Genomic DNA, 26,125 nt, shown 5'->3' with positions numbered 1-26,125 from the left:
CCAATTTAGAAGTTCTACTTTAGATTGTTCCTTGCTTTTCTCCATTACTAAGCTAAACCTTATGGTACAATGATCACTGTTACTCAAGTGTTCTCCCAAACATTTGGTCCACTTGGCCCACCTTATTCCTCAGCACCAGATCCAGCAATGCCTCCTTCCTGGTTGGACTGAGAACATAATGGTCAAGGAAGTTCTCCTGAACACATTTCAGAAATTCCTCCCCCTCCTTACCCTTTACTCTAACATTATGGCAATTGATATTTGGGTAATTAAAGTCCCCCAATATTACCACTCTGTAGTTCTTGCACAACTCTGTGATTTCCCTGCAGATTTGCTCCTCGATCTCTCTCTCATTATTTGTAGACCTATAGAATACCCCAGTAGCGTGATCACGCCCTTTTTGCTTCTCAACTCTAACCAAATGGATTCTTTCTTTGCCTCTTCAAGGACATCCTCCCTTTCCAACATAACAATATCTTCCGTAATCAGTACTGCCACCCCACCTCCCTTTTTCCTTCCCTATCTTTTCTGAACACCTTGTATCGTTAAATATTAAGCACCCAGTCCTCACCCTTTTTAAGCCACATTTACGTTATTGCCACCACATCATTCTCCCACACAGCTATTTGTGCTTGTAGCTCACCAACCTTATTCACCACAATTTGTGCGTTTACATTCATGCGTCGTAAACTTGTCTTTGTATTCCTTGTGATCCTTCTTAATCTGCTTCTATTTAATATGGTTTAAGATTCATGCATTTACATCTCAAAAAATGTCAAAAAATGCTTTTCATAAATTAACAATCACCTTCTTTAGGATCAACGCCAATTGCAATTGTATTTTTCATTGCTCCATTGACAGGTACCACCACATCAGCAAAGTAAGGAATATCAAGTGACACCATTCGGATATCTGTTCTCCGTGCAAATATGAGGAAGCTAGTCATACCTGAAATAATATAGAAAAATTATTTTTTAAAAATCATGCAGTCAGATGAAAATAAATTCCTAAACTATTAAACCATCTTTTCAGTAACCAAACTGCTTCATTCATGATACAACACTATCCTTTCAGGAGCAGGCTGCCTCGTACCTTTCTGAAGTGTATAATAAATCTGTAATTAAAAGCAAATCAAATGATGACCATGAAACTACTGTCAATTGTTGTAAAAACCCATCAGGTTCACTAATATCCTTTAGGGAAGGAAATCTGCCGTCCATACCTGGTCTAGCCTATGTGTGACTCCAGACCTACAGCAATGTGATTCACTCTTAAATGCTCACTGAAATGGCCTAGCAAGCCACTCAGTTGCATCAAACCACTACAAAGTCTAAGAAAAGGAAGGAAACTGAAAATAACAACGGCAAATCCAGCCCTGTCGACCCTGCAAAACCCTCCTTACAAATATCTGGCTTGTGCCAAAATTGGGAGAGCTGTCCCACAGACTAGTCAAACAATAGCCTGACATAGCCATACTCACGGAATCATACCTTGCGGATAATGTCCCAGACACCACCATCACCATCCCTGGGTATGTCCTGTCCCATCGGCAGGACAGACCCAGCAGAGGTGGCGGCATAGTGGTATACAGTCAGGAGGGAGTTGCCCTGGGAGTCCTCAAAATTGAGTCCCGACCCCATGAAGTCTCATGGCACCAGGTCAAATATGGGCATGGAAATCTCCTGTTGATTACCAACTCTCACCTCGGCTGATGAATCAGTGCTCCTCCATGTTGAACACCAGTTGGAAGAATCACTGAGGGTAGCAAGGGCACAGAGTATACTCTAGGTGGGGGACTTCAATGTCCATCACCAAGAGTGGCTCGGTAGCACCACTACTGACTGAACTGGCCGAGTCCTAAAGGACATAGCTGTTAGACTGGGAAAAAGAGGGAAAAACCTACTTGACCTCGTCCTTACCAATCTGCCTGTCACAGTTGAATCCGTCCATGACAATATTGGTAGAAGTGACCATTGCACAGTCTTTGTGGAGATGAAGTCCCATCTTCACATTGAGGATACCGACCATCGTGTTGTGTGGCACTACCACCATGCTAAATGGGATAGATTTCAAACAGATCTAGCAACTCAAAATTGGGCATCCATGAGGCGCTGTGGGCCATCAGCAGCAGCAGAATTATATTCACCACAACCTGTAACCTCTTGGCCTGGCATATCCCCCACTCTACAATTCCCATCAAGCTGGGGGACCAACCCTTGTTCAATTAAGAGTGCAGGAGGGCATGCCAGGAGCAGCACCAGGCATACTCTTGTATTTGCATCCATCTTCAGCCAGAGGTGCCGAGTAGATGATCCATCTCGGCTTCCTCCTGAGGTCCCCAGTATCATAGATGCCAGTCTTCAGCCAATCCGACTCACTCCATGGGATGTCAAGAAATGGCTGAAGGCACTGGATACTGCAAAGGCTTTGGGCCCTGACAACATTCCGGCTCCAGAACTAGCCGCGCCCCTAGCCAAGCTATTCCAGTACAGCTACAACACTGGCATCTACCCGGCAATGTGGAAAATTGCCAAATATGTCCTGTACACACAAAGCAGGACAAATCCAACCTGGTCATTTACCGCCCTATCAGTCTACTCTCGATCATCAGCAAACCAATGGATGGGGTCGTCGACAGTGCTATCAAGCGGCATTTGCTCAGCAATAACCTGCTTACTGACTCTCAGTTTGGGTTCCGCCAGGGCCACTCAGCTCCCGACCTCATTACAGCCTTGGTCCAAACATGGACAAAAGAGCTGAACTCCAGATGTGAGGTGAGAGTGACTGCCCTTGACATCAAGACAGCATTTGACCAAGTATGACATCAAGGAACCTTAGCAAAACTGGAGTCAATGGGAATCAGGGTGAAATCTCTCGGCTGGTTGGAGTCATATCTAGCACAAAGGAGGATGGTTGTGGTTGTTGGAGGTCAATCATTTCAGTCCCAGGACATCACTGCAGGAGTTCCTCAGCATAGTGCTCTAGGCCCAACCAACTTCAGCTGTTCCATCAACGACCTTCCCTCCATTATAAGGGCAGAAGTGGGGATGTTCGCTGATGATCACACAATGCTCAGTTCCACTTGTGACTCCTCAGAAACTGAAGCAGCCCGTGCCAAGATGCAGCAAGACAATATTCATGTTTGGGCTGATGAGTAGCAAATAACATTCGCGCCACACAAGTGCCAGGCAATGACCATCTCCAACAAGAGAGAATCTAACCATCTCCCCTTGATATTCAATGACATTACCATCGCTGAATCCCACATCATCAACGTCCTGGGGGTTATCATTGAGCAGAAACTGAACTGGACCAGCCACATAAATACTGTGGCTAAAAGAGCAGGTCAGAGGCTGGGAATTCTGCGATGAGTAATTCATCTCGCGACTCCCCAAAGCCTTGTCAACCATCTACAAGGGACAAGTCAGGAGTGTGATGGAATACTCTCCACTTGCCTGGATGGGTGCATCTCCAACAACACTCAAGCAGCTCGACACCATCCAGGACAAAGCAGCCCGCTTGATTGGCACCCCATCCACCACTTTCAACATTCACTCCATTCACCACTGATGCACAGTGGCAGCAGTGTGTACCATCTACAAGATGCACTGCAGCAACGCAACAAGGCTCCTTTGACAGCACCTTCCAAACCGTGACCTCTACCATCCAGAAGGACAAGGGCAGCAGGTGCTTGGGAACACCATTACCTGCAAGTTCCCCTCCATCCTGACTTGGAACTATATCGCTGTTCCTTCACTGTCGCTGGGTCAAAATCCTGGAATTCCCTTCCTAACGGCACAGTTGGTGCACCTGCACCCCAAGTACTGAAGCGGTTCAAGAAGGCAGCTCACCACCACTTCAAGGGCAATTAGGGAGGGGCAATAAATGCTGGCCTAGCCAGTGGCGCCCACATCCCATGAATGAATAATAAAAAAATTGAGTACTGACATCATGCACATAGCAGTTTCCAATGTGTGCATGTTCTGCCCAGAAAGGAAACAAACAGCACAACTCAGTCACTTTGCTGGTTAACAATCGCATCGTAATATAACCATAAATACCCATTGAAGTACAAATACTGTTCAGTTTATGATTCAAAAGAATTTTTCTATTGGATATTTTGATTGTTAGCATATTGCTGTGAAGAGACATTCAGTGAGGAGCAAGTTACTTTAATTCCAGGCACTCGTTAGCTACCTTTTCCAAACATATTCGAGTTACCCTTGTTTAACAACAAATGTCTAAAGTCTGAAATAGATTTGTTATTTCAAATGGCTTTGTGCCACATACCAAAAGGAGAGTTCCAGCTTACCAGGTGCACAGGTTTTGCCGTCTGCAAGCAGGTTTATGCCTGTGGGGCATGCACAGCTATAGGCCTTAGGCAATGGGGCGAGAAGGCACAGGTGACTGCAGCCTCCATTGTTTATTTTGCACATGGTTGCCACTGTAAATAAATAAATGAAACATAAATCTTCTATAATAATTACTGTAAGTTATTAGATACAAGGTTCATTTAATCCTGTAAAATAAGTCATAGTTTACTTTAAAGCTTGTCTAACTGAGAGCTTGCATATTCTTTCAAGGTTCCCGACTCTTTCTCAATTACCTGGCGTTCGATGACGATGGAACATGTGAATATCCATTAGGTTTTCCAGGTTCTCCCGCAGCATCACACATCCCAGGCCATTATTTTTATCTGCGCTCTGAATACTCTTTGATTGCCAGTCAGTCCAGTAAATCTTATCTTCATGTAGAGTCAAGCCGAAAGGATGAGGCAACTGACTGCCAATCAGGACCTAGAAAAGAATTGCAACAATTGGGGTGGGGAGGAGAAGACAGTTTAGATCAGATGGAATAACTGTTGCTTTAAGCATGTATCACATGCATTTTCAATGTAATTTGAAACGTACAAAGTCACTTGCATGAGACAACTTGATTATTTTTTGTCCTAATACAATTTCAAAAAGTTATTCATCTATTGCAACTGGATGATAACTGATAATTCTACACTTTCAAGAAGCAGATGTGTTTTGTTTCTTCAACCTCCTGTATAAGCAACTACATTCAATTAATATTTGCATGGCAATGCTGAATAGTAACATATTGTTAATATAAATACCAGCCACGGATGAACAAAAACAAAATTTAATATTTCAATCCCGAGTGAATTTAACGTAACAATGAAGATAATTAGTATCAATATAGTCTAATTTATTTTTCCTTCTGTTTTCAGAATGAAACCATTGATGATTATGTTCTCATACCCTTCTATCAGTCCCAGTGAGGTTGGCGTACTCAATTGTCTTCATGCCTGCATCAGCCCAATACAGTCTCTCTGTCTCATAGTCCACTGCTAAACCATTGGGCCAAGTGAGATTGGAGGAGATGATGACTGTCCGCTCAGAAGCATCTAGCCCTGCACGTTCAATTTTTGGGTTGGCTCCCCAGTCTGTCCAGTACATATACCTTCATATAAAGAAAGAATGAGAAAGAATAACAAAAACTGGTTTAGCTTGTGGAATGATAAATATTCAAATTCTACAACTGCAGACCAGCTTTAATGTCTGTATTTAACTGAATTATTAAATGAGAGATTTTATGCTGAGCCCAAAAAAGAAGCCACTGCTTAAATTTAATCACTCAGACCCAGGTTAGGTTGGGGGGTCAGATCAGCCTGACAATTCTGATTACACAGGAAACAGCTAGAAGCTAAAACTGGACAGCAAAACTCTGCCTTGTATTTAAATGAATCATCAGATAAATGGAATATAAAATTATGTTACATGGAACAAAACTAAAAGCTTTTGGATACGTAATACAACAGTTGAACTGCCAAACTATTTATCAATGTCAAGTGAACAAACCCTCCAATGGGATCCACTACAATGTCTCTTGGCCTGTCCAGGTTCTCCCAGATAAGGACTGTCCGCATGCTGCCATCTAAATTTGAGGCCTCGATTCTGTCAGTACCTAAAACAAGGAGATGAAGGATTAAAAATATACTTTACTTTGTAAAACATGACACTAATATAATGAATACAGGTAGTACAGTGTTAAAACTCTGATGCGTTGTGCCATGTGACATAAAATTACACGAAATATACAGCACAGAAACAAGGCATTCAGTCCAATCAGTTTATGCTCCGTTTGAGCCAAATAAATTCCCGACTGTAAATTAAACCCAGGCCACAGCCTCCAATGACTTACATGGTGTAGATTGTGGGCTTAAAAACACAAAATCTAATTTAGCAAAATCCCAGCCACAGCCATGCATTGCGGATAGGAACCTGTGGAGCCAATGGACTCCTGCACGTCTCTTGCTGATCATAAACATTATAAAAGCCTCAAAAACACAAATAATTGTTAATTGTTTTTGCTTTTAGTAATTTTAAATTCAGTGTTGCTACATTTGATAGGCAATAACAGATATGCTGAATATAATCTGAAAATAAAAGGTTGGGCTACCTGCATCTGTCCAGTAAAGCTTGTTTGTCACCCAGTCAACAGCTAGCCCTGCAGGACTCTCCAGACTGGTGTCCACCACAGCCTGAAAAAAAGGTGATTGACAACATTATCAGATGGAGAATGATAAAACTACAACATATTGCTTTATGAAGCTTCTAAGATTAAAAACATGCATTTAAACTGAATCCCTTACTTACCAAATCACTAGACTATGTCCTCTGATATATTACACAGTCTTTATGACTTCCCCAATGTTACTGTAATTACATAAAAATATTCTGTCTATAACGCTCATTTTATTGAAACACATTTATATATGGTCCCCACAATAGCAGTGAACTTTATAGAATTCATGATGTCATGTATCAACTGGGGCTTCTACATAATCTTAAACTAATTGGATGATAGCTGAAATTAAAGAGTGCAATTCCTCTGATAATTCATCAGCCTCAATTAATTTTCAGCATGTGTTTTCCTAGTATTAGCAGTAAGTTCATCGCAGGATGAATGTGTATGGCATAATATAGATTTATTCATTGCAAAATGTCTTCCTTCATAAAAGTAATTGTTTTCACTTTTCTTCTTTGTTATACAATTGTAAACATATTTGGTTTCTAACCTATGCAAATACATGGCATACCTCCTGCTTTGTTCCATCCCACTTAGCCCTGTTGATAGAGTCTGTGGTGACATCTGTCCAATAGATGTATTCCCCTTTGGCGTCCCAGTCAAGTGCAACAGCACTGCGCACATCAGCCAGTGGAATGACATCATCAGACTTGTCCTCAGTGTCAAAGCTGATGCGACGGATGTCCGTCCTTCGAGCAAAAAGCAGGAACTTGTCAAGACCTGATAAGGCCGAAAGGTCTCTTGTCACTTCTAAGTTCAAAAATCATATACAACTTCTTTGAAATGTAACATCATACAAACAATAATATAATGACCAACAATGAATATTTCCATTTCACACTGAATGGCAGCATCCACCCTGGTTGAGCCAGATGCAATGGGGAGCCCCCACCCCCTACCAATGCACCTCAACTAAATCCTCTTTGGAGGTCTTGCTGTTACAGTGCAAGGTTTCCATTTTCCATGCTCCCAATATCAAATGCACTGATTGGTCCAGAAGTCATTCTATTTACGAGCCTTCAAGAAAAGAAAACTTGTACCCCAATGTTTGGACAAGCATTCACAACTAAGGATGAAATAACAAATGTTACCATAATCCTATTATCCGCACCAATGTAGCCTCCAGCTTCTCTGTTGCGGAACTTGGTGCATTATTTTCTGAGTTTATTGCACTATTTGCAGTTTTATTCAACAGGTAGTAATGAGTTTATTACAGTGAAGCATACATATATTAAATGTGCTTTCAGCCCTTGGTAAAAATGTGCACTAAACTGGACTGTGCATTTAATTAATCTGTTCTCTTACTCGATTTTTATTTACAGTGTATTAAAATAAATTATATTATATAAATCATAATGAAACAACAATTACAATTTTATAGGGCTAGTGAGTGAATATTCTTAAATGCATAATAGCCAGCTGGTATTACAACCAACAACACATTCCTCTCACTGGCTATTTAAATATGTTTCTACTTAAAATTGGAATTCTACAAGAGCCTGTGAGTAGACCATGTTGTTGAATATATTACCAGCTGGTTACTGTACATTCAGGAACACATGGTCCCTTCACTGGATATCAGAGCATCTTATTCATATGCTTGATTGAAGAAATGGTGGGCAGAAAGTTCTGCCACATTTGTGTCAACCATCCCCTTTCTAAAATTCAAAAGACAGGGGAATCGTTGCATAGAATGTAGCTGCCCCCATGACCAGGACTCACCATAATGTGTTCAATATGTGTCCAGACAGCTAGGAGCTATTGCATTTTCGAAGAGCTGCTGTCAGAGGTGGGCAATGAAAGGCTATAAAGATACACTACAAGACTACCTTGAAATTTAGTAATATTAACCCCAACACCTGGGAAGACAGCCACCAACAGACCATGATGGCAGCACTTCTGTCAAGTCGATTTGAATGAATGTGAGGCTGCAAAGTTGCAAGATATGGCTGCCAAGCACCTGCCTTGTAAGGCCAATCATCTATCCACCTCATCTAGCTTTTAATGCAATATCTGTGGCTGTATAGGGTGTGTCCCAGATCAGGCACTTCTCCCATCAATGCACCCACAACACTCGTGACTCATCTGTTGACAGGAAACGCCATAAAGCTCGCTATTTTGCTGTGGAATATTGTGGGCTGAATTTTGTTCAGTTCCTGACATTGGGTTCTGTGGCGGGGGTGGGTGGTGGGGGGTGGAAGATTGGACAGGCAGTGGCCCGCCACGGTGTCAGAGTCGACACTAACACATGGAGCCCGACGCAGGGATTGCCGGGCCCGATCTTGCCGGCGGTGGTCCCTCCACTATTCGGCGACGGGACCAGACTTAAAATATTTAAATAAACTTTATGAATTCATTTAAATTGAATTGCCATCTAATCTGGATCTTCTGTGCGACGGGCGGCACTCTCACGCCTTCACTTCCCCGTCCAAGGAAAGCTGGCACCACCGAGACGGGGAAGGGGGAACCCAGGATTTTTATTGTAGTGGTTGGCAGGGGGTGGGGGGGGCGTTCAACTCTGCATTTTTAGTGTGGGGGGGGGGGGAGAAGAGGGGTGACCTCTGCACTCTGTGCAGTTGGGGAGAGAAGGGGTAATGGGCCAAACATTTATTTTCAGTGTAGTTGTTGGGGGTGCTATGGGGTACAACTCTGCATTCTCTATGCAGGGCTGACAGGCCTTTAAAAATGGCACCAATGCTTATGCACAGGCAGCTGATGCCATTCATGGCGTCACCGAGGCCGCCCCTGCCACGTGATTGGGGGGAACGGCCGCCCTGCATATTCTAATGAGCCGCTGTGATCGGGGAAACAACATTCAGCCCTGTGCGTGTGGGACAATTGGCTGTTAAACAGTAATTTTTGGCAGGTGAATCACTGATCAGAAGTTGTGCTTTATATGATATAGAATTAACCAGAATATTTTTGAAGTGATCAGGATTTTGAAAAAGTGCCTTTTTATCTGTTATTTAATTAATGAGAGCTTAGGTAGGCTTTCTTATAATGTGATAACCTGAGAAAAGAATTATTTAACATCTTGTAATGCTACCGAGAACATTGTAACCTTACTAAATGGTATAATTTTTGCACCCTGTTGCTTAAAATTAAAATGTGGAAAAAGCTGGAAATGGGGTTGATGTAATGAGTAACTGTGCATCTGATTAATTACTATCATGGGGGAATTTGAACTGCCAGCAGAAAACTGCTGGATTTAGCTAGATTCCCTCCCGCTTACACTTCTGTGGCAAAATGTGGCCATGGCAATTTTAACTTCCAGGTCTTATTAACATGCTGCTGGTTGACTTCCAGCCAGGAATGGGGTGTGGGGAAGCCACTGTAGTCCTACAGGAAATCAAGCTGTCCACAGGCATTCAGTTAGAGGTAGGAACCAAGTTTCCAGTTCTGATGAAAGGTCACTGAATTAAAATCTGGGGGAATTTTATGGAGGCGACGGAGGTGTCAGCTGATGGCGGGAAAGCTGATGAGAGACATGTATTGCCTCCTCCTAGCAAGGCCCACCGTATTATGAGTCAATCGGGCTATTATGCTATCGGCGGGCCTACCCCGGGATCAGGGTGGAAGTCCCGCCCACCATGAGCTTCCATCCAGTCAGAGGCCAGCTGCACTTTTGCTCAATAGTGCCACTGGGGAAGCAGTGGCTGCTGTGGGGAATACACTCACCAGAGGCCCAGGATTGCAGGATGACCAAGGCAAAGGTGAGTGATGGCAGGAGGGGTGTCACGGAGTGTGGGTTGTGGGGGTGGGGCAGGGGGTTAGCTCTCAGTGGGCCCCCCCCCTCCTAATGCCGGATCCCTCGATCAGGCACTGAGGGCCTCTGAACAAGTGACCCCAGCCCCTTCCCCGGGTGCCGGCAAGCAACCCGCATGATTTTGCACATGTGCTACCCACATGGCAACAAGCCCACCCGCCACTGGGTTAATACCAGCGGCGGCAGGAAGAGGCCCTTAATTGGGCATTATTTGCCCACTTAAGGGCCTCTATTGGCGACAGGACAGGAAAGCCCTCCACAGGCCCTCCCGCCACAGACTTAATCGGGGTGGAAGCAGGAAGGTGACAGGTTCCCCACCTGCCACCATCTTCCCGATTAAATGCTCGCCCGCCTCCAAGCCCGCTACGGGGGATAGCATGAAATATCACCCATCAACTCTGTTTCCCTGCACAAATACTGCCAGACCTGTTGTGTATTTCCAGAATTTTCTATTTTTATTTGAGATTTCCAGCATTTGTGGTATTTTGCTCATGTACAATACAACTGTATTTAACTCACTGTCCATGACTTTTTAATTTGACTTATGTTACATTTGAAAAAAAAAAGCAGATATCACATAGTGCTGCTCACAAATAATTTTGAATCTGGAGCATGCCTGTGATGCTTAGGTGCTAACCTGGCCTGTGCCTTTAAAGGCTACTATTTAATGGAATAATTATAAATTGCTGAGGTCAATTAGAGGACAGATTTAATTTCTCATAACTTTCTCGCTTCAGGTCAGTAACTGGTTGTCTTTTTATAGCCTTTTATCTGTAATAAAGTGTGAGATTCAGTGAGCAATATCTCATGCATGGCAGACACAAGGGGCTGAATTTTATTAGCGCGCTGCACATCGCAGTGGCCGCTTTGAATTCGGCGGCCTTCCAACACGGAAGCGCTGCCACTGAGCCCCCTTGATATTTTGCGTGGGGGCTCATTTAAATGGAGGGGGTGGAGCGGCCGTCCTCGATGATGTCCCTGGCAATGGTGTCTGGTGCCACTGCGCGGGTGCTGGCGCAATTTTTAAAGGGCTTCAAGCCCTTAGCAAAAATTTAAATTTTTAAAGGTATATTACTTTTCATTTGTTTATTAAAAAAAAAATGAAAAGACGGAGGCCCTCTCCCAAACCCCCCAATTTTTTTCTTGCTCCATATTCACAAAACTTATTTTATTTCCAACCTGAACTTTCCCTCCAACCTTCTTACATTTGCCGTTCAACCCCTTCACATCATCGCCACAGCCAATAAAAAGTGTTTGCCCCGCTCTCCCCCGCCCTGATAATTTCACTCCTCCCCACTAGTGTCTCGCCTCGGAACTTTGAATGGAGCTCCGAAGGCACCCGATGTGCGGCTAGCAGTCATAAAATCGGCGTGCAACAGCCGCTGGGGCCAGGTAAGTTTATTTGCATTTGATTTAAATTAATTTAAATATGTAAATGGAGGTAGCAGAGAGGCCACACTGAGGCCTTGCCGCCGCCGGTAAAATGCGCGAGGCCTTCTCGACGTCGGGGGTCATGGCAGGCCACTCCAGCAAGTCTTTTACAGGCCCCCCTGCCACAACCCCCGAAGTCACGGGGCTGGTAAAATTCAGCCTAAAAAGTGAGATTTTGGATTTGCTGTGGTGTTGCTCAAGTTAAGCTGAATGATATGTTTTCATCAAGGCCTGGTCGTTATGCCATGTAATGCATAATGTATTAGTCTAACAAGCTGGATCTGTGTCCTTTTAAAGGAAAGTCTAATTATTAAGTGAACAGAGGCTTAGGGCAATCTCAGAGTTTAATTGCTCTTTGGTCAGGGTATTTTGCAAAATGGAATGTGCTTGTCATTTTCAGACTCAGATTATTCAGAAGCATTCTGTATTAGTAGATTGGCTTGGCCTGTGACCAAGTATGATGTCTGGAATATGACTTCTGGAGGGTTATATAGAATTATGTAGAAATTACAAAATGGAAACAGGCCATTCAGCCCAACTAGTCTATGTTGGAGATTATCCTCCACATGAGCAGTAGTCCCAATCTTATATGCCTGCTCAGTTCCCATATCCCTTTATTTGCCTTTCCTTCAATCACTTATCTACCTACTCTTAAATGTGTGTTGTCCCTGCTTCGGTCAAAGCTGAAGTAGGTAAAATAAGTTTACTTTGCTCTCTAAATCTCTTACACTGAATGCTATTGTCTATGTCGTCTTGTTCTACATGCCTCAACCACTTGATGCAGTTCGCTTCTATCTTCTCTGGTCCTATTTTAAACACCTCAATCAAATCTCATCCTAATACTCTCAGTTCTAATGAAAATAGCCCCAATTTTTTGCATCTTCCTTTGTATTCATATGTCCACCTACCAGACAGTATCCTAGTGAATCCGTGCTCACCCTCTCTTTTGCCTCAACATCCTTCATATAGTGTGGAGTCCAAAACGGCATAAATTGCTCCAACTATGTTCTTACATAGATTCAACCTTACATTTTTACTTTTATATTTTATATCTCTTGTCATGTGCAAATGGCTCATAGTTCTCTTCTACAGATTGAAAAATGAATATAATTTTTCTTCCAATCTATTGGATAGCTTCACAAGTGTCATCTGCAACAAACTTTTACTTACTTCCAGCGCAGCTGTATGCATCTACTTTTTTGAAGCCAGTTGGACAAGCACAGGTGTAGTTGGTACCACTGGGCAGGCAAAGGTGGCTACATCCTCCATTGTTGGCCCCGCAGCGATTTCTCCCTGCTCAAATAGCAGAAAGAACAACACACAATATAAATATCACCAACATATAATGGATATTTCTAAAATGATTTAACATCTACAATAGGAAGGAGTCATAGTGCTTGTTGCTTTCAATCTGCAACTTATCAAAGACAATAGAGTCTATTCCCAATAACTCAAGGTTGTTCCTTTTTGCACTAAAATTTTTGAATTATCCAGCAATTCAAATTAAACAATACATTTAATTGATGAAAACGGGAAATTTGGTGCTGAAAAAGTTGTTATCTGATAATTAAAATTAAATGACCTTGAATTAAGAGGAGCTTGGAGCCAGTAATTTCTTTGGCCCAGATATTTTCTGAAAAATTGTACCATCAGTACTGGTGCATCTACAACATATGCCATTATTCTAGGAAAGAAGTTGCAGACAATTGTGGCACAAGTGACTGATGCTAATTTTTTCACCACGCCAAAATTTCCTGGGCTATCTGTGCCACTCTGCCCTCACCTAAACAGTTAAAAGTTAATGATAAAATCCCTGACACCCCCACCATTCTAAACTGCAATGATGGCAATTTTCCTTGATTTGCATTAGTTTTCTTGCTGCTTGCAGGTACGCTGTTAAAGGTTCACACACAGACTTTGGTCATCGAGACTGAAACTGCCGCGTTTGGAACCTGCCATTCTAATCGGGAAATGCAATGTACTGCTACGGTTGATGCCCTTTCACACTGCCTGCTGACCACTAATGAATCATTGCAAACACTGCGCCTGTCTCTGAGCCAAAGACATAGCAAAGATCAGCAAAATACTAGAAGCTCAAGCAATGAGATCGTATTGTTCTAGGTAATAAATAAACATCCAAAAAACAACAGAGAGACAGTTTCACCAATTGGGGTATGTTTATCAGTGCTTTTAGAGTTCAAACTGAAATTTTCTTCAGCGAACTTCATTTGCAGCATGGCTGCTCTGCAGGAGCTTGCTATTTTAAAAAAAGATTTCAATGGACCTTAAAGCTCAAGTGAAATGCGCAATTATAAATGAAAATAAAACCAAACAGATGAAATGCAGCATAACCAAGCCTCCACATTCCAATTTTCATTTTGTTCACTATTATCATGAAAGATGAAGCAAAAATTACAATCCACAGTATCATTTAAAAAATGAAGCTGGGAATCAATTTGTTCAACTTCTAATGTAAACTCAGATTCTGCTTCTGCTTTAATATAATTTTGCACGCATGATACAAAAATTAAAAAAAAGTCAATTTGGAGAAAAATGAAGATGGCCATTATCAGTTATAGTCATTGTCTTTGTTCCTGGGCTACAGTTTTTGAAAAAAGATTTAAAATAAATTTATTAAATAGAAACAACAATTTGAAGAAAAATAAGTAAATTTTCTTAACAATCTAATTGAGTATGAATTTTTTCCAAAAAAAATTGAAATTACCTCCATTTGTTTTAAGTATCTATGCTTCTATTTGTCTTTAAATTGCAGGTGTTATGAAAGTACTTCCATTTTTAAATACTTTTTGAGGACTCATGTTTAAAGATTGTGGAGATGGATTCATTTGCAACTGAAAAGATTCCATAGATGCTGGACTTTGTTTTTTTTTTTAAAAAGGTCACTGGAAGGACCTGAGTTTTCTGTTTAAAAACAACCCTAACTAGATGTCACATGTCTTAAGCTAAATAAACAACGGAAGCCTTGGTGACAAGGGGGAGTTGTTTATAGAGAAGTGACATGTCAAAATTTATGGTGATCAAGAGTTGGTTTCGTTTTGGATTGTTTTGAGTCAGTTGGGGGATCAGCCTGCTAAGAGAGAAGACACCAGTTCATCCTTTCTCCACCTCCCTGAGAATCCAGTGTGTGATAGCCGAAACCCCTGACGCTGCATTTCTCCTGGAAAGCCTGCCAGACTAAGCCTTGATGTCGCCTGAAGAAAACTGCTTCAAAAAGATCCCAGTGACATCTGTCTATCCATATTTGGGATGCCAGAAAAGGGACAACTGATATCATTCCATATCTTATCCTTTTCCTTCAAAGTATTTGGCCAAAGTATTTTTTTTGTGTCTTTTTTTGAAGAGATCTCTGCAGAGAAAACTTCTTTATTTTTTCTTTAACTGGTGTGTGTGTGCATGTGTGTTGAGCTAATGTAAAAGGGGAACTTTCATATTTCAATCTGTCTGTTAATGATTTGCATCTTTACTGAATAAGTCTTGTCTTATAATAAATTTTGTTGTTTATTAAAGAAACCTGGTTGGTGGATCTTATTCTGAAATAAAAATAGAGTATATAATTGGCCATATTGGTAACTGGGTGAACATTTAAATATATATTGTGACCCGTAGAGAAGTGGAACTGGAGCAAGAAAGTGCATTCCTCCCTCCTTGGTCAGAACAAAGGTATAAGGATTAAAACATATTAGATTTAACAAGCTCATGCCTCATGTTCTTACCTGCTGGCTGTCTCTGGGGATGAAGGGTGTGAATATCCATCGGGAAATGGAGCTTGTTGCGGACAATCTCCTGGTTTTTCCCAGTAAACTTGTTGGCGCTATTTATGCTTTTGGTGTGCCAGTCTGTCCAGTATAGGCTGTCTTCAAACACAGTGATGGCAAAAGGATGAGGGAGCCCTGAAAAATCAGTGTTTTTATGTAAAAATTGCTGACAAGACACTTGAAATGGTGATTCACCCCAATCATTTATATGACGCATGGCATGTAATGTTATCCAATGATTATATAACTTCTGAGACAGCAACTATGTTTTGAAAATTAAACATAAAATGAAAAACATAAATATATTATTAATTACTTAGTTCAATGGCTTTTGCCAACTACTCAAAGGACTACTAAACTTTAAACTAGTCTCAATGTAGATATGTTATTATACAGCCACTGGATTATATAATTTGTGCTGAAGACCACTTTGAATAATGTTTTCATGAGTCAAGGGTACCTATTGATATGTTTTGTTATTTTGAGTCAAAGACCCCCATTGTTCAACTGTTTATGCCTTGAAGACATTCCCTGGTATCACAAACATAAACCACATGATTTCTCAAATGAAAAGTACATACACACTGGCAATTCTGTGTTATTTATTTAAGTATACACCAACAATTTTGTTGGCCAATTCTAAATTTTATTTTATCTTACTCTGCAGAGTCAACTCTTTGGCAATTTGACCAAATGCTACTAACGCTTGATAACGTGTATTAGTCTTCACTGGTGTGCTTCTCATAAGTGAAGTAGAATCGAGAACGCTTATTATTTCATCTCACATTCTCACCATTAAGGCATTTTTTCCCTCCTCCTTCTGGGTTTGCACACGTTCCCACCATTGGTGTAGTACACCAGTCCCTGACTGGTATCCAATGTATGGAGGCAGCAGAATAATAGTAAATATAAATGTATCAGTTTATTAAAATATACCAGAGGACCCAAACATCGACTTTGTTTTACTGTCACTAACTAATGGCAGCAATGGATAATAACACTTGGATCACTGCCAACTTGACAGACTATAACATACACCTCCTCAGAAACTGTAGTGTTGCAGTTTTGCTAGCACTTATCAGCAGGAGGAAATTACACATGTAAATACTGTTCACATATTTACATGCTTTTAAAACAGTTATTTAGCCTTGCCCAACACAAAACTTTTAACATTAATGTTAAAGCTCCATGCTCGTATGTGTGAGCAAATTGCACAAACCAAGATGGAAGCAAGCAAGATGGGGAATGAGAGCGCTTCAGCTAATCAGGTGGGGAACACCATGAAGTACAAGTAGAATGTGTAAACAGCAGGGAAAGGTCTCTTTCAAAAAAAACTCAATTTTGAAAGCATTTCCACACTGTGGGCCAAAGTTTATAGTCTCGCTGCCATAATCGGCAGTGAGCGAAAACAATGGCAGCCTGCCCGTGCTGAGGAACGGGTTGCTTCCTCTCTAGCCTAATGTTCTACTTGTAGGGCTGAATTTTACAGCGCCCTAACGCAGGGGTCATGGCGTCCGTCACCAGCAATGGCATCAGCAGCCTTTGGACAGGCCCTGACGCCATATTTAAAGGGCTTCAAGCCCTACATTTCAATTTAAATATTTAAAGATATATTGATGTAAAACTGATTTAAAACAATTAAATAATTATTTCTTGCCCCTCTCCCACCCCTGAAATTACCATAGGATTAATTACCTGCTCTGACCTCCCAAAACACTTACCTTGTGCAGCTGCCCTTCCCCCCCCAAAGTTCATAATTTACACTTTACCCCTTCCCACCAAACCTACACCAATGAAATTACTTTGATGCCGCCAAACACCCGCCCCCCCGCCGCACTGAAAAACCTACCTGCTCCCCCCTTCCCACCAGTGTTCCGCCTCGGATCATCAGATGGGGATCCGAAGGCAGGGGAGTGCCAGCCACCAGCACCAATATTGCAACGGGACGGAAGGCGGAGGTGCAGGTATGATTAATTAATTAATTTTAATGGATTTAGATATGTTAATGGGTGTCCGGTCACTGAGTGGCAGGGGGGGGGGGGTGGCTGCCAAAAGGCCTCGCTGCCGCCGCCGGCAATATCAGGCCGGGCCTTCCCGGCGTCGAGGCCCGGAGCAGGCCTCTGCTGGAGGCATTTTCTGGCATGCGCCCGCCATGACCCTCGACATCGGGGGGGCTGTAAAATACAGCCCTACAAAGAGAGCATTAGGCAAGAGAGGAAGCAACCTGTTCCTCAGTATCTGCAACAACCTCTCTGCAATTGACTAGCATGAAGACAACAACAGTGCTCTCAGTTGCCTCAATGTATTTTCTGTCTTTTTGTCTCAGTCCAACAGAGACTGGAACTCACTATGTAGGGGAAATCACATGTTCGAACTCCATGTTAGAATCCCTCCAATCAGATTACTGCCCCTGCCACAGTACTGAAACGCTCTTATCAAAGCCACAAATGACATCCTATGTGACTGAAACAAAGGTAAACTAACACTCCTTGTCTTTCTTGCCCTGTCTGCAGCCTTTGATATGGTTGACCACACCATCCTTTTCTAATGCCTCTCCACTGTCATCCAGCAGGGTGAGTCTGCTCTCATTTGGTTCCATTCTTATCTATCTAATCGGAGCCAGTGTTATGTCTGGTGTCCCCTCAAGGATCTATCATCGGCTCCCTCCTATTTCTCAATTACATGCTGTCTCTCAGTGACATCATCCGGAAACACAGTGTCTGTTTCCACATGTACAATGACAACACCAGCTCTACATCACCATCATTTCTTTCGATTCCTACACTGTCAATAAATGATCAGAAAGCTGACCTGACATCCAGTACTGGATGAGCAGAAATTTATTCCAATTAAATATTGGGAAGACTGACGCCATTGTCTTTGGTTCCTGCTATAAACCCTGTTTCCTGACCATTGACTCCCTCCCTCTGCCTGGCAACTGTCTGAGGCTGAACCAAATGGTTTGTAACCTTGGTGCCATATTTGACTCCGAGGTGAGCTTCCGACCACATATCCGCATCATTACTAACACTGCTCATTTCCACCTCCCCACTCTTCCCTCAGCCCATCTGCTGCTGAAAGCCTCATCCATGCCTTTGTTACCTCTAAACTTGATTATTGCATTGCAATCCTGGCTGGCCTCCCACATTCTACCCTCCATAAACCTGAGGTCGTCCAAAACTCCACTCCTGCATCCTAACTCGCACCAAGTCCTGTTCATCCACTACCCTTATCCTCACTGACCTACACCACGAACTCACCCTTCCCCATAACTGTAATCTCCTCTGCCCCCACAACCCTCTGAGATATCTGTGCTCCTCTAATTCAGGCCTTTTGAGCTTGTCCAATTTTAATCGCTCCACGATTGGAGGCCATGACATCAGCTGCCTGGACCCTATGCTTTTTTTTTATTCTTTCACAGGATGTGGGTGTCGCTGGCCAGGCCAGCATTTATTGCCCATCACTAATTGCCCTTGAGAAGGTGGTGGTGAGCTGCCTTCTTGAACCGCTGCAGTCCATGTGGGGTAGGTACACCCATAGTGCTGTTAGGAAGGGAGTTCCAGGATTTTGACCCAGCGACAGTGTAAGAACGGCGTTATAGTTCCAAGTCAGGATGGTGTGTGGCTTTGAGGGGAACTTGCAGGTGGTAGTGTTCCCGTGTGTCTGCTGTCCTTGTCCTTCTAATTGGTAGAGGTCGTGGGTTTGCAAGGTGCTGTCGAAGGAGCCTCGGTGCATTGCTGCAGTGCATCTTGTAGATGGTACACACTGCTGCCACTGTGCATTGATGGTGGAGGAAGTGAATGCTTAAGGTGGTGGATGGGGCACCAATCAAGCAGGCTGCTTTGTCCTGGATGGTGTCGAGCTTGTTGAGTGTTGTTGGAGCTGCACTCATCCAGGCAAATTTTTTTTTAATATTCATTTGTGAGATGTGGGCGTCGCTGGCTAAGCCAGCATTTATTGCCCATCCTGAATTGCCCTTGAACTGAGTGGTTTGCTCGGCCATTTCAGAGGGAATTTTAAGAGTCAACCACATTGCTGTGGGTCTGGAGTCACATGTAGGACAGACCAGGTAAGGACGGCAGATTTCCATCCCTAAAGGACATTAGTGAACCAGATGGGTTTTTACAACAATCGACAATGGTTTCATGGTCACCATTACACTAGCTTTTTAATTCCCAGATTAATTGAATTCAAATTTCATCATCTGCCATGATGGTATTCAAACCCAAGTCCCTAGAGCAGTAGCCTGGGTCTCTGCGTTACTAGGCCAGTGACATCACCACTATGCCATCATCTCCCTCGTGAGTATACCATCACACTCCTAACTTGTATCTTGTAGATGGTGGACAGGCTTTGGGGAGTCAAGACGTCAGTTACTCACCACAGAATTTCCAGACTCTGATATGCTCTTGTAGCCACGGTATTTATATAGCTGGTCCAGTTTAGTTTCTGGTCAATGGTAACTCCCAGGATTTTGATAGTGGGGAATTCAGCGATGGTAATGCCATTGAATGTCATGGGAAGATGGTTGAATTCTCTCTTGTTTGAAATGGTCATTGTCTGGCACTTGTATGGTGTGAATGTAACTTGCCACTTATCAGCTCTGGAACTCCCTCCCTAAATCTCTCTGCCTTTCTACGTTGCTTCCCTTCTTTAAGATCCTGCTTAAAACCTATCTTTGGGACATCTGTCCTAATGTCTCATGTGGCTCGGTGTCAAATTTTGCTTTACACCTTCCTGTGAATCGCTTGGGATATTTTATGATGTTAAAGGTGCTTTTCAAATATAAGCGTTTGAACTATACATCCTATAACTTCAATACAGAGTATCTTTGTGTGTCTGTACACTAATCCCATATGTTCAGAAATATGAATTGGAAAAAAGAGGATTTACAGGCAAAATGTAGTGTATGATCCTCAAAAGACTATCCATATGCAGCTGCTGTTATTTTGCATGTTAGTTTAAAGATCAACCACAACAGAAGTGAAACACTAGCCATGAACCCAGAGCACATCTTTGTGTTTGCCTAAGTAATCAATCTTATTTCTGTCTGTCACACAGTTTACTTGACAGCATGTAGGGTTTGAATAAGAATTATGCTTTCATATGGACGCATTGAGAAAATATATTCTTTGATAAGAGGCTGTAATTAGGTAGCTATTGTCTCTGTAGTTTTTCCATGCTGGTTTTGGCATTCATTAATTTTTTTTAAAAAAAAGATGGCAGATAACAACTGGTGCAGGTGTGTATTTTCTCCAACAAAGGAAGATAAATGAGAGCAGTCATGGTCCTTTACTTCATTGACCATTTTGCATGTTTCCACATCAAACATGATCTGGGAAACATCCAAGTAAGCACTACAAAGAGTAGCATACACATGCTGAAAGGTACTGTTAACCCATTAACACAAAGAACCTCAGAATCTGCATCAAATTTTAGAATGAAATATTGTAAAACTATCTGCATGTCGATGTTCAGCTGGTGGTAATGACTAGGATCAATTTCTATTGTGTAACATTTTAAAATTCCTCACATAATGGTATAAGGCTCAAATGCTCGAAAATAAAAATCTCCATGAACAGATTGTGGGTGTCTGGATTAATCTGCTTGTTATTCTTTAGGTCAAAAGCAATTGAAGGTGAGCTTTTAGATTAATGTAGACCTTTGGATTCAAGTTTCAATCGTATGAATTTCCAGTATATGTTCTCCTGAGAGACAGTCTTTTTAAACTGCTATAGAAAACGCTGAATATAATCACTATGATCCACAAGGAAAACTGAATGCACATTAAATTTCCAGGGCAACTGGTTGGGTAGATACATATCCACTGAAATTATTTGGAAACAATGCTAAACCAGTTTTAAAATAATTTTGTTTAAAAGCATCAAATTCCTAATTCTCATTCTATTACAGCCTGCCAAAGAAGGTAAAGAGTTCCCTCAATCTGCAAAAAGCTGACATATTTTCTACTTTACATGTGAAGGATCCAAAATTCAGATTTGCGACTTCATCTAAATTGAACAAACATAATTTGTTTCAGATCCCACATGAGCTTATCCTCAATTCTGGGCAGCTTCATTTTGCATATCGTGGTGGTTGTTTTAGAAATGTTGAATTAACAAGATCTGACTGGAACAGATTCAATCCAGAATATACAGTATAACTGAATGCTCAAAATGCCTAAAACCACAGAATATAGTCTCATTGGTCTTCTGAATCATTTAGCTTTTATGATCAGCTTGACATTGTATTTTATTGCAGTGCAAAAATGCTGATGGATAAAATAATCTGCAAAAACTGGAGAATGGCTATTAGTCAGTTGCAAATGATTGAATAATACAAATATTAATACAGAAGGGGCATGAGACCTATATCAGGGTCACTCAAGACAACATTGTTAGATTGCATTGGGAATTGAGTATTAATGAGAAGTGATCTACTTAAGCAAAATCAGTAATCCTTAAAATTAATTATTCAATTAAACTGCAACATTTGAAGCTGCACTGCACACTAGAGGCTGGATTTCGTTGAGTTCCCGACATCGGGCTCTGTGACGGGAGGGGCCGGAAGATCGCAGCCGCAGCGACCCGCCATGCACCTGGCGCCGGATTGACAGGCCTGATCTTCCCAGCGGAGGTAAGGCTCCGTGGCGGGCCCCCGCCACTTGACGATGGGGCCCAACTTTAAATATTTAAATAAAGGAAATGCATACATTTACATACCTTTCACAGCGAGCTTGCCGGCTGTCACGATCTTCCGCGTGGTGGCCGGCACTCATGTGCCTTCACTTTCCTGTCCAAGGAAAGCTAGCACCATCGAGGTGAGGAAGGGGGGATCTTAGGTTTTTTAGTGCAGTTGTGGTGGGGGGGGGGGGGGGGAACAAATCCGCATTTCTAGTGTTGGTGGGGACAAGGAGAGACCTCTGCACTTTGTGCAGTTGGGGTTGGGGAGAGGTCAACTCAGCAGTTTAAGTATTTTGAGGTGGGGGGGAAGAGGGAAACTGTGCAATGTAAGTGCTTTTGAGGGGGGGAGAAGGGCAACATTTTAATTGGGGTGTATTGGGGGATTACGGGTTTAAATATGCAAATTTTGCAGCAGGTCTGGCAGCCTTTTAAAAATGGCGCCAGTGCTTGCGCAGAGCCAGCTGACGCCGTTGCCGGCATCGCAAAGCCCCTTCCCGCCACATGATTGGGGGGGCAGGGGGGGTGGGCACAGCCCGACTGGCATATTATAATGAGCCACCGTGATGTGGCGGTGCGTGGCTCGCACATGTGGGCCGCCATTATTTTCGAGCGGGGCGGGAACATAAAATTGGGAGAGAATAGTGGGGGGGGGGGGGGGGTGCATAGAGTCGGGAAGGTAGGCGGGGTAGGGGGGTGCGGAGTGCCTGTCACCTTCCTGACTCAGTCCAATTCAATCAGGGATGGGGAAGAACAAGGACAACCTTCCTGGCGAAAGCCAATTGAGGCCCTTAAGTGGCCAATTAAAGGCCTCTTAAGGGCCTTTTTTTACCACCACTGGGGTGGGGGGGGTCCCTCTGCCACTTGAGGAGACTACCCAGAAAAAGCTGGTGGCCTCCATGTGGGCCTGGAGGAGGAGGGCCCTCCTGTTCAGGCACCTGTCACCCACAGAGGCCTCCACCAGTGACAAGAGCCATCGCTGCTGAAACACCCCTCCCTGTCCTCACCAACAAGCCCCCCATCCTCCCTCACCAAAGCCTGCCTAATTGCCTCCAACGAGCTTAACCACACACAGCTGGGTTTTGGGGCCTGCTGCATCTTGCTGGTCCTGGCTCGTGTAGTCCCAGCAGTGGTCACCGCTCCCAGAGGCTCTGCTGGGACTGAAGAGCTGCCAGCCCTCTGACAGGCTGGCAGCTCTTGGAGGCGGGATCTTCGCCCTTAAAAGGGACTGCTGCCCCAATGGCAAGCTGTTATTTGCCTGATGGGCACAGGATCTCGTCGGAGACCCTGGAAATGGCCACAGCAGGGTTGCCCCTGGCTTTCTGGCGCACTGTTGGGGCCACCGCCACCAGCATTAAATTCAGCCCTAGGTTTCTGAGTAGTGAGGCATGATATAACTGGAAAAACTGTGTTTCTCCAAGTCTGGAAACATCGTAAAACCAAGAAGTTGCTGCTCATCAAGAAGTATGAGATAGATGCATGCAGCACCGAGTAGTCAAGCAGTAAAAGAAAGCATGCAGAAGTGAAATACATAGAAATTTACAGCAGATAACAGGCTATTTCGCCCAATTTGTTTATGTTACACATGAGCCTCTTCCATCCATATTTCATCTCACCCAATCAACATATCCTTCTATTCCTTTCTCCCTCATGTATTTATCGAGCTTCCCCCTAAATACATCATTGCTACTCACCTTAACAACTCTCTGAATATGCGTGGAAAGTTCTTTACGCAGAGGGTGGTGGATGCCTGGAATGCGTTGCCAGCAGAGCTGGTAGACGCGGGCACTATAGCGTCTTTTAAGATGTATCTAGACAGATACATGAATGGGCAGGAAGCAAAGAGATACAGACCCTGAGAAAATAGGCGACAGGTTTAGATAGAGGATCTGGATCGGCGCAGGCTTGGAGGGCCGAAGGGCCTGTTCCTTTTAGTTTAGTTTAGAGATACAGCACTGAAACAGGCCCTTTGGCCCACCGAGTCTGTGCCGAACATCAACCATCCATTTATACTAATCCTACACTAATCCCATATTCCTATCACATCCCCACCTGTCCCTATATATTTCCCTACCACCTACCTATACTAGGGGCAATTTATAATGGCCAATTAACCTATCAACCTGCAAGTCTTTGGCATGTGGGAGGAAACCGGAGCACCCGGAGGAAACCCACGCAGACACAGGGAGAACTTGCAAACTCCGCACAGGCAGTACCCAGAATCGAACCCGGGTCCCTGGAGCTGTGAGGCTGCGGTGCTAACCACTGCGCCACTGTGCCGCCCCTACACTGTTCCTGTGCTGTAATTTTCTTTGTTCTTAACCAACAAACTGTTATAGTACCAGCTATATTTCAAACGTTATTGGCAGAGACTAGAGATTTGAATCTCTGGATGGTGATATTTAGAAAGCAAACTCAAAATGAATTTGTACAAAATTCCTGTTCCAGCTATTTCAGTCTGGAAATAAGAAGCTGATATCTGTAAAGGTGACCAGCAAGCTATCAGATTGTTCTAACTTTTTCGAGCATTGCTGGCAAAACCAGCATTTATTGCCCATCCCTAGTTGCCCTTGAGAAGATTGTGGTGAGCTGCCTTCTTGAATCGCTGCAGTCCATGTGGTGTAGGTACATTCACAATGCTGTTAGGAAGGGAGTTCCAGGATTTTGACCCAGCGACAGTGAAGGAACGGCGATATAGTTCCAAATCAGGATGGTGTGTGGCTTGGAGGGTAACTTGCAGATGGTGGTGTTCCCATGCATCTGCTGCCCTTGTCCTTCCAGGCAGTAGAGGTTGCAGGTTTGGAAGGTGAGGTCAAAACAGCCTTGGCAAGTTGCTGCAGTGCATCTTGTAAATGATACAACCTGCTGCCACTGTGCGCCAGTGCTGGAGGGAGTGAATGCTAAAAGGTGGTGGATTGGCTCCGAGCAAGCAGGCTGCTTTGTCCTGGATATTGTCCAGCCTCTTGAGTGTTGTTCGAGCTGCACTCATCCAAGCAAGTGGAGAGTATTCCTGACTTGTGTAGATAGTGGACAGGCTTTGGGGAGTCAGGAGATGAGTTACTTGCTACAGAATTCCCAGCCTCTGAACTGTGCTTGTAGCCACAGTATTTATATGGCTGGTGCAGTTAAGTTTCTGGTCAATGGTGGCCCCCAGGATGTTGACAGTGGGGGATTCAGCAATGATAATGCCGTTGAACATCAAGGGAATATGGTTAGAGATAGTTGGAGATAGTCATTGCCTGGCACTTGTATGGTGTGAATGCCATTTAGGGAAGGGAACCTGCAGCCCATACCCAGTCTTGGCCCATAGACGACCCCAGTCCAACAACAAGGCGGTTGACTCCTAAGTGCCCACAGCAGAGGCCCAGAAAGCCGCTCGGTTGTCGCAATTTGCTCCACAGCCCATCACCATCTTCTCACAATAATTAGGGATGGGTATTAAATGCTGGCCTTGCCAATGACGCACACATCCCAAGATTTTAAAAAATTGAGACATAAATGCATCTATTTTAAAGGGCGAACTTTCCCACAAAATAGAGAAATTAATTTCATATGCCAATAGTCAAAGAGCTCAATTTCAAAGCAAGAGTGATATCGGCTAGTGACTGCAGCTCACTTTACATTTTGTTCTAATTTCGGACAAAAGGCCTGCATTTTTTACTTACCTGGCTCGCTGGGCACGGGCGGGTCAGAAAGTTGTGGGGAACCCCTGCTGGGGGGGGAGGGGGAAGAGGAAATCAGAGGCCTTTGTGGAGGGATTGGAGGCCTTGTGGGGAAGATGGTGGGGAGGCGGGGGGTGCCCAATTGTGGATGTCCCTCAGGTAGGCACGCTGGATCCAGGAAGGAGGTGTAAAGACACTCACCTCCTAGATCTGCCA

General features: G+C 43.4%; 1 protein-coding gene across 7 annotated transcripts in view; it reads right to left on the bottom strand.

Moving 5' to 3' along the window:
- lrp4 (low density lipoprotein receptor-related protein 4) overlaps positions 1-26,125 on the bottom strand; it is a 472,786-nt gene that overhangs the window by 61,617 nt on the left and 385,044 nt on the right. For 4 of the 7 annotated variants that reach the window (XM_068046457.1, XM_068046462.1, XM_068046463.1 and 1 more), the window contains exons 15-23: positions 15,526-15,702; positions 12,962-13,087; positions 7,106-7,344; positions 6,466-6,547; positions 5,865-5,970; positions 5,265-5,466; positions 4,607-4,796; positions 4,313-4,444; positions 808-948 (exon numbers count right to left, since the gene is read on the bottom strand). In XM_068046457.1, the coding sequence (XP_067902558.1) occupies positions 808-948; positions 4,313-4,444; positions 4,607-4,796; positions 5,265-5,466; positions 5,865-5,970; positions 6,466-6,547; positions 7,106-7,344; positions 12,962-13,087; positions 15,526-15,702 (1,395 nt within the window). The remainder of the gene's footprint in view (positions 1-807; positions 949-4,312; positions 4,445-4,606; positions 4,797-5,264; positions 5,467-5,864; positions 5,971-6,465; positions 6,548-7,105; positions 7,345-12,961; positions 13,088-15,525; positions 15,703-26,125) is intronic. The other 3 variants (XM_068046460.1, XM_068046459.1, XM_068046461.1) reach the window with 3 other exon arrangements.

This window comes from Heterodontus francisci, chromosome 14 (assembly GCF_036365525.1).
Source record: "Heterodontus francisci isolate sHetFra1 chromosome 14, sHetFra1.hap1, whole genome shotgun sequence".
Lineage (NCBI taxonomy): Eukaryota > Metazoa > Chordata > Chondrichthyes > Heterodontiformes > Heterodontidae > Heterodontus > Heterodontus francisci.
The sequence above is the reverse complement of the archived record's forward strand: the minus strand, read 5'-3'. Positions and strand labels throughout refer to the sequence as shown.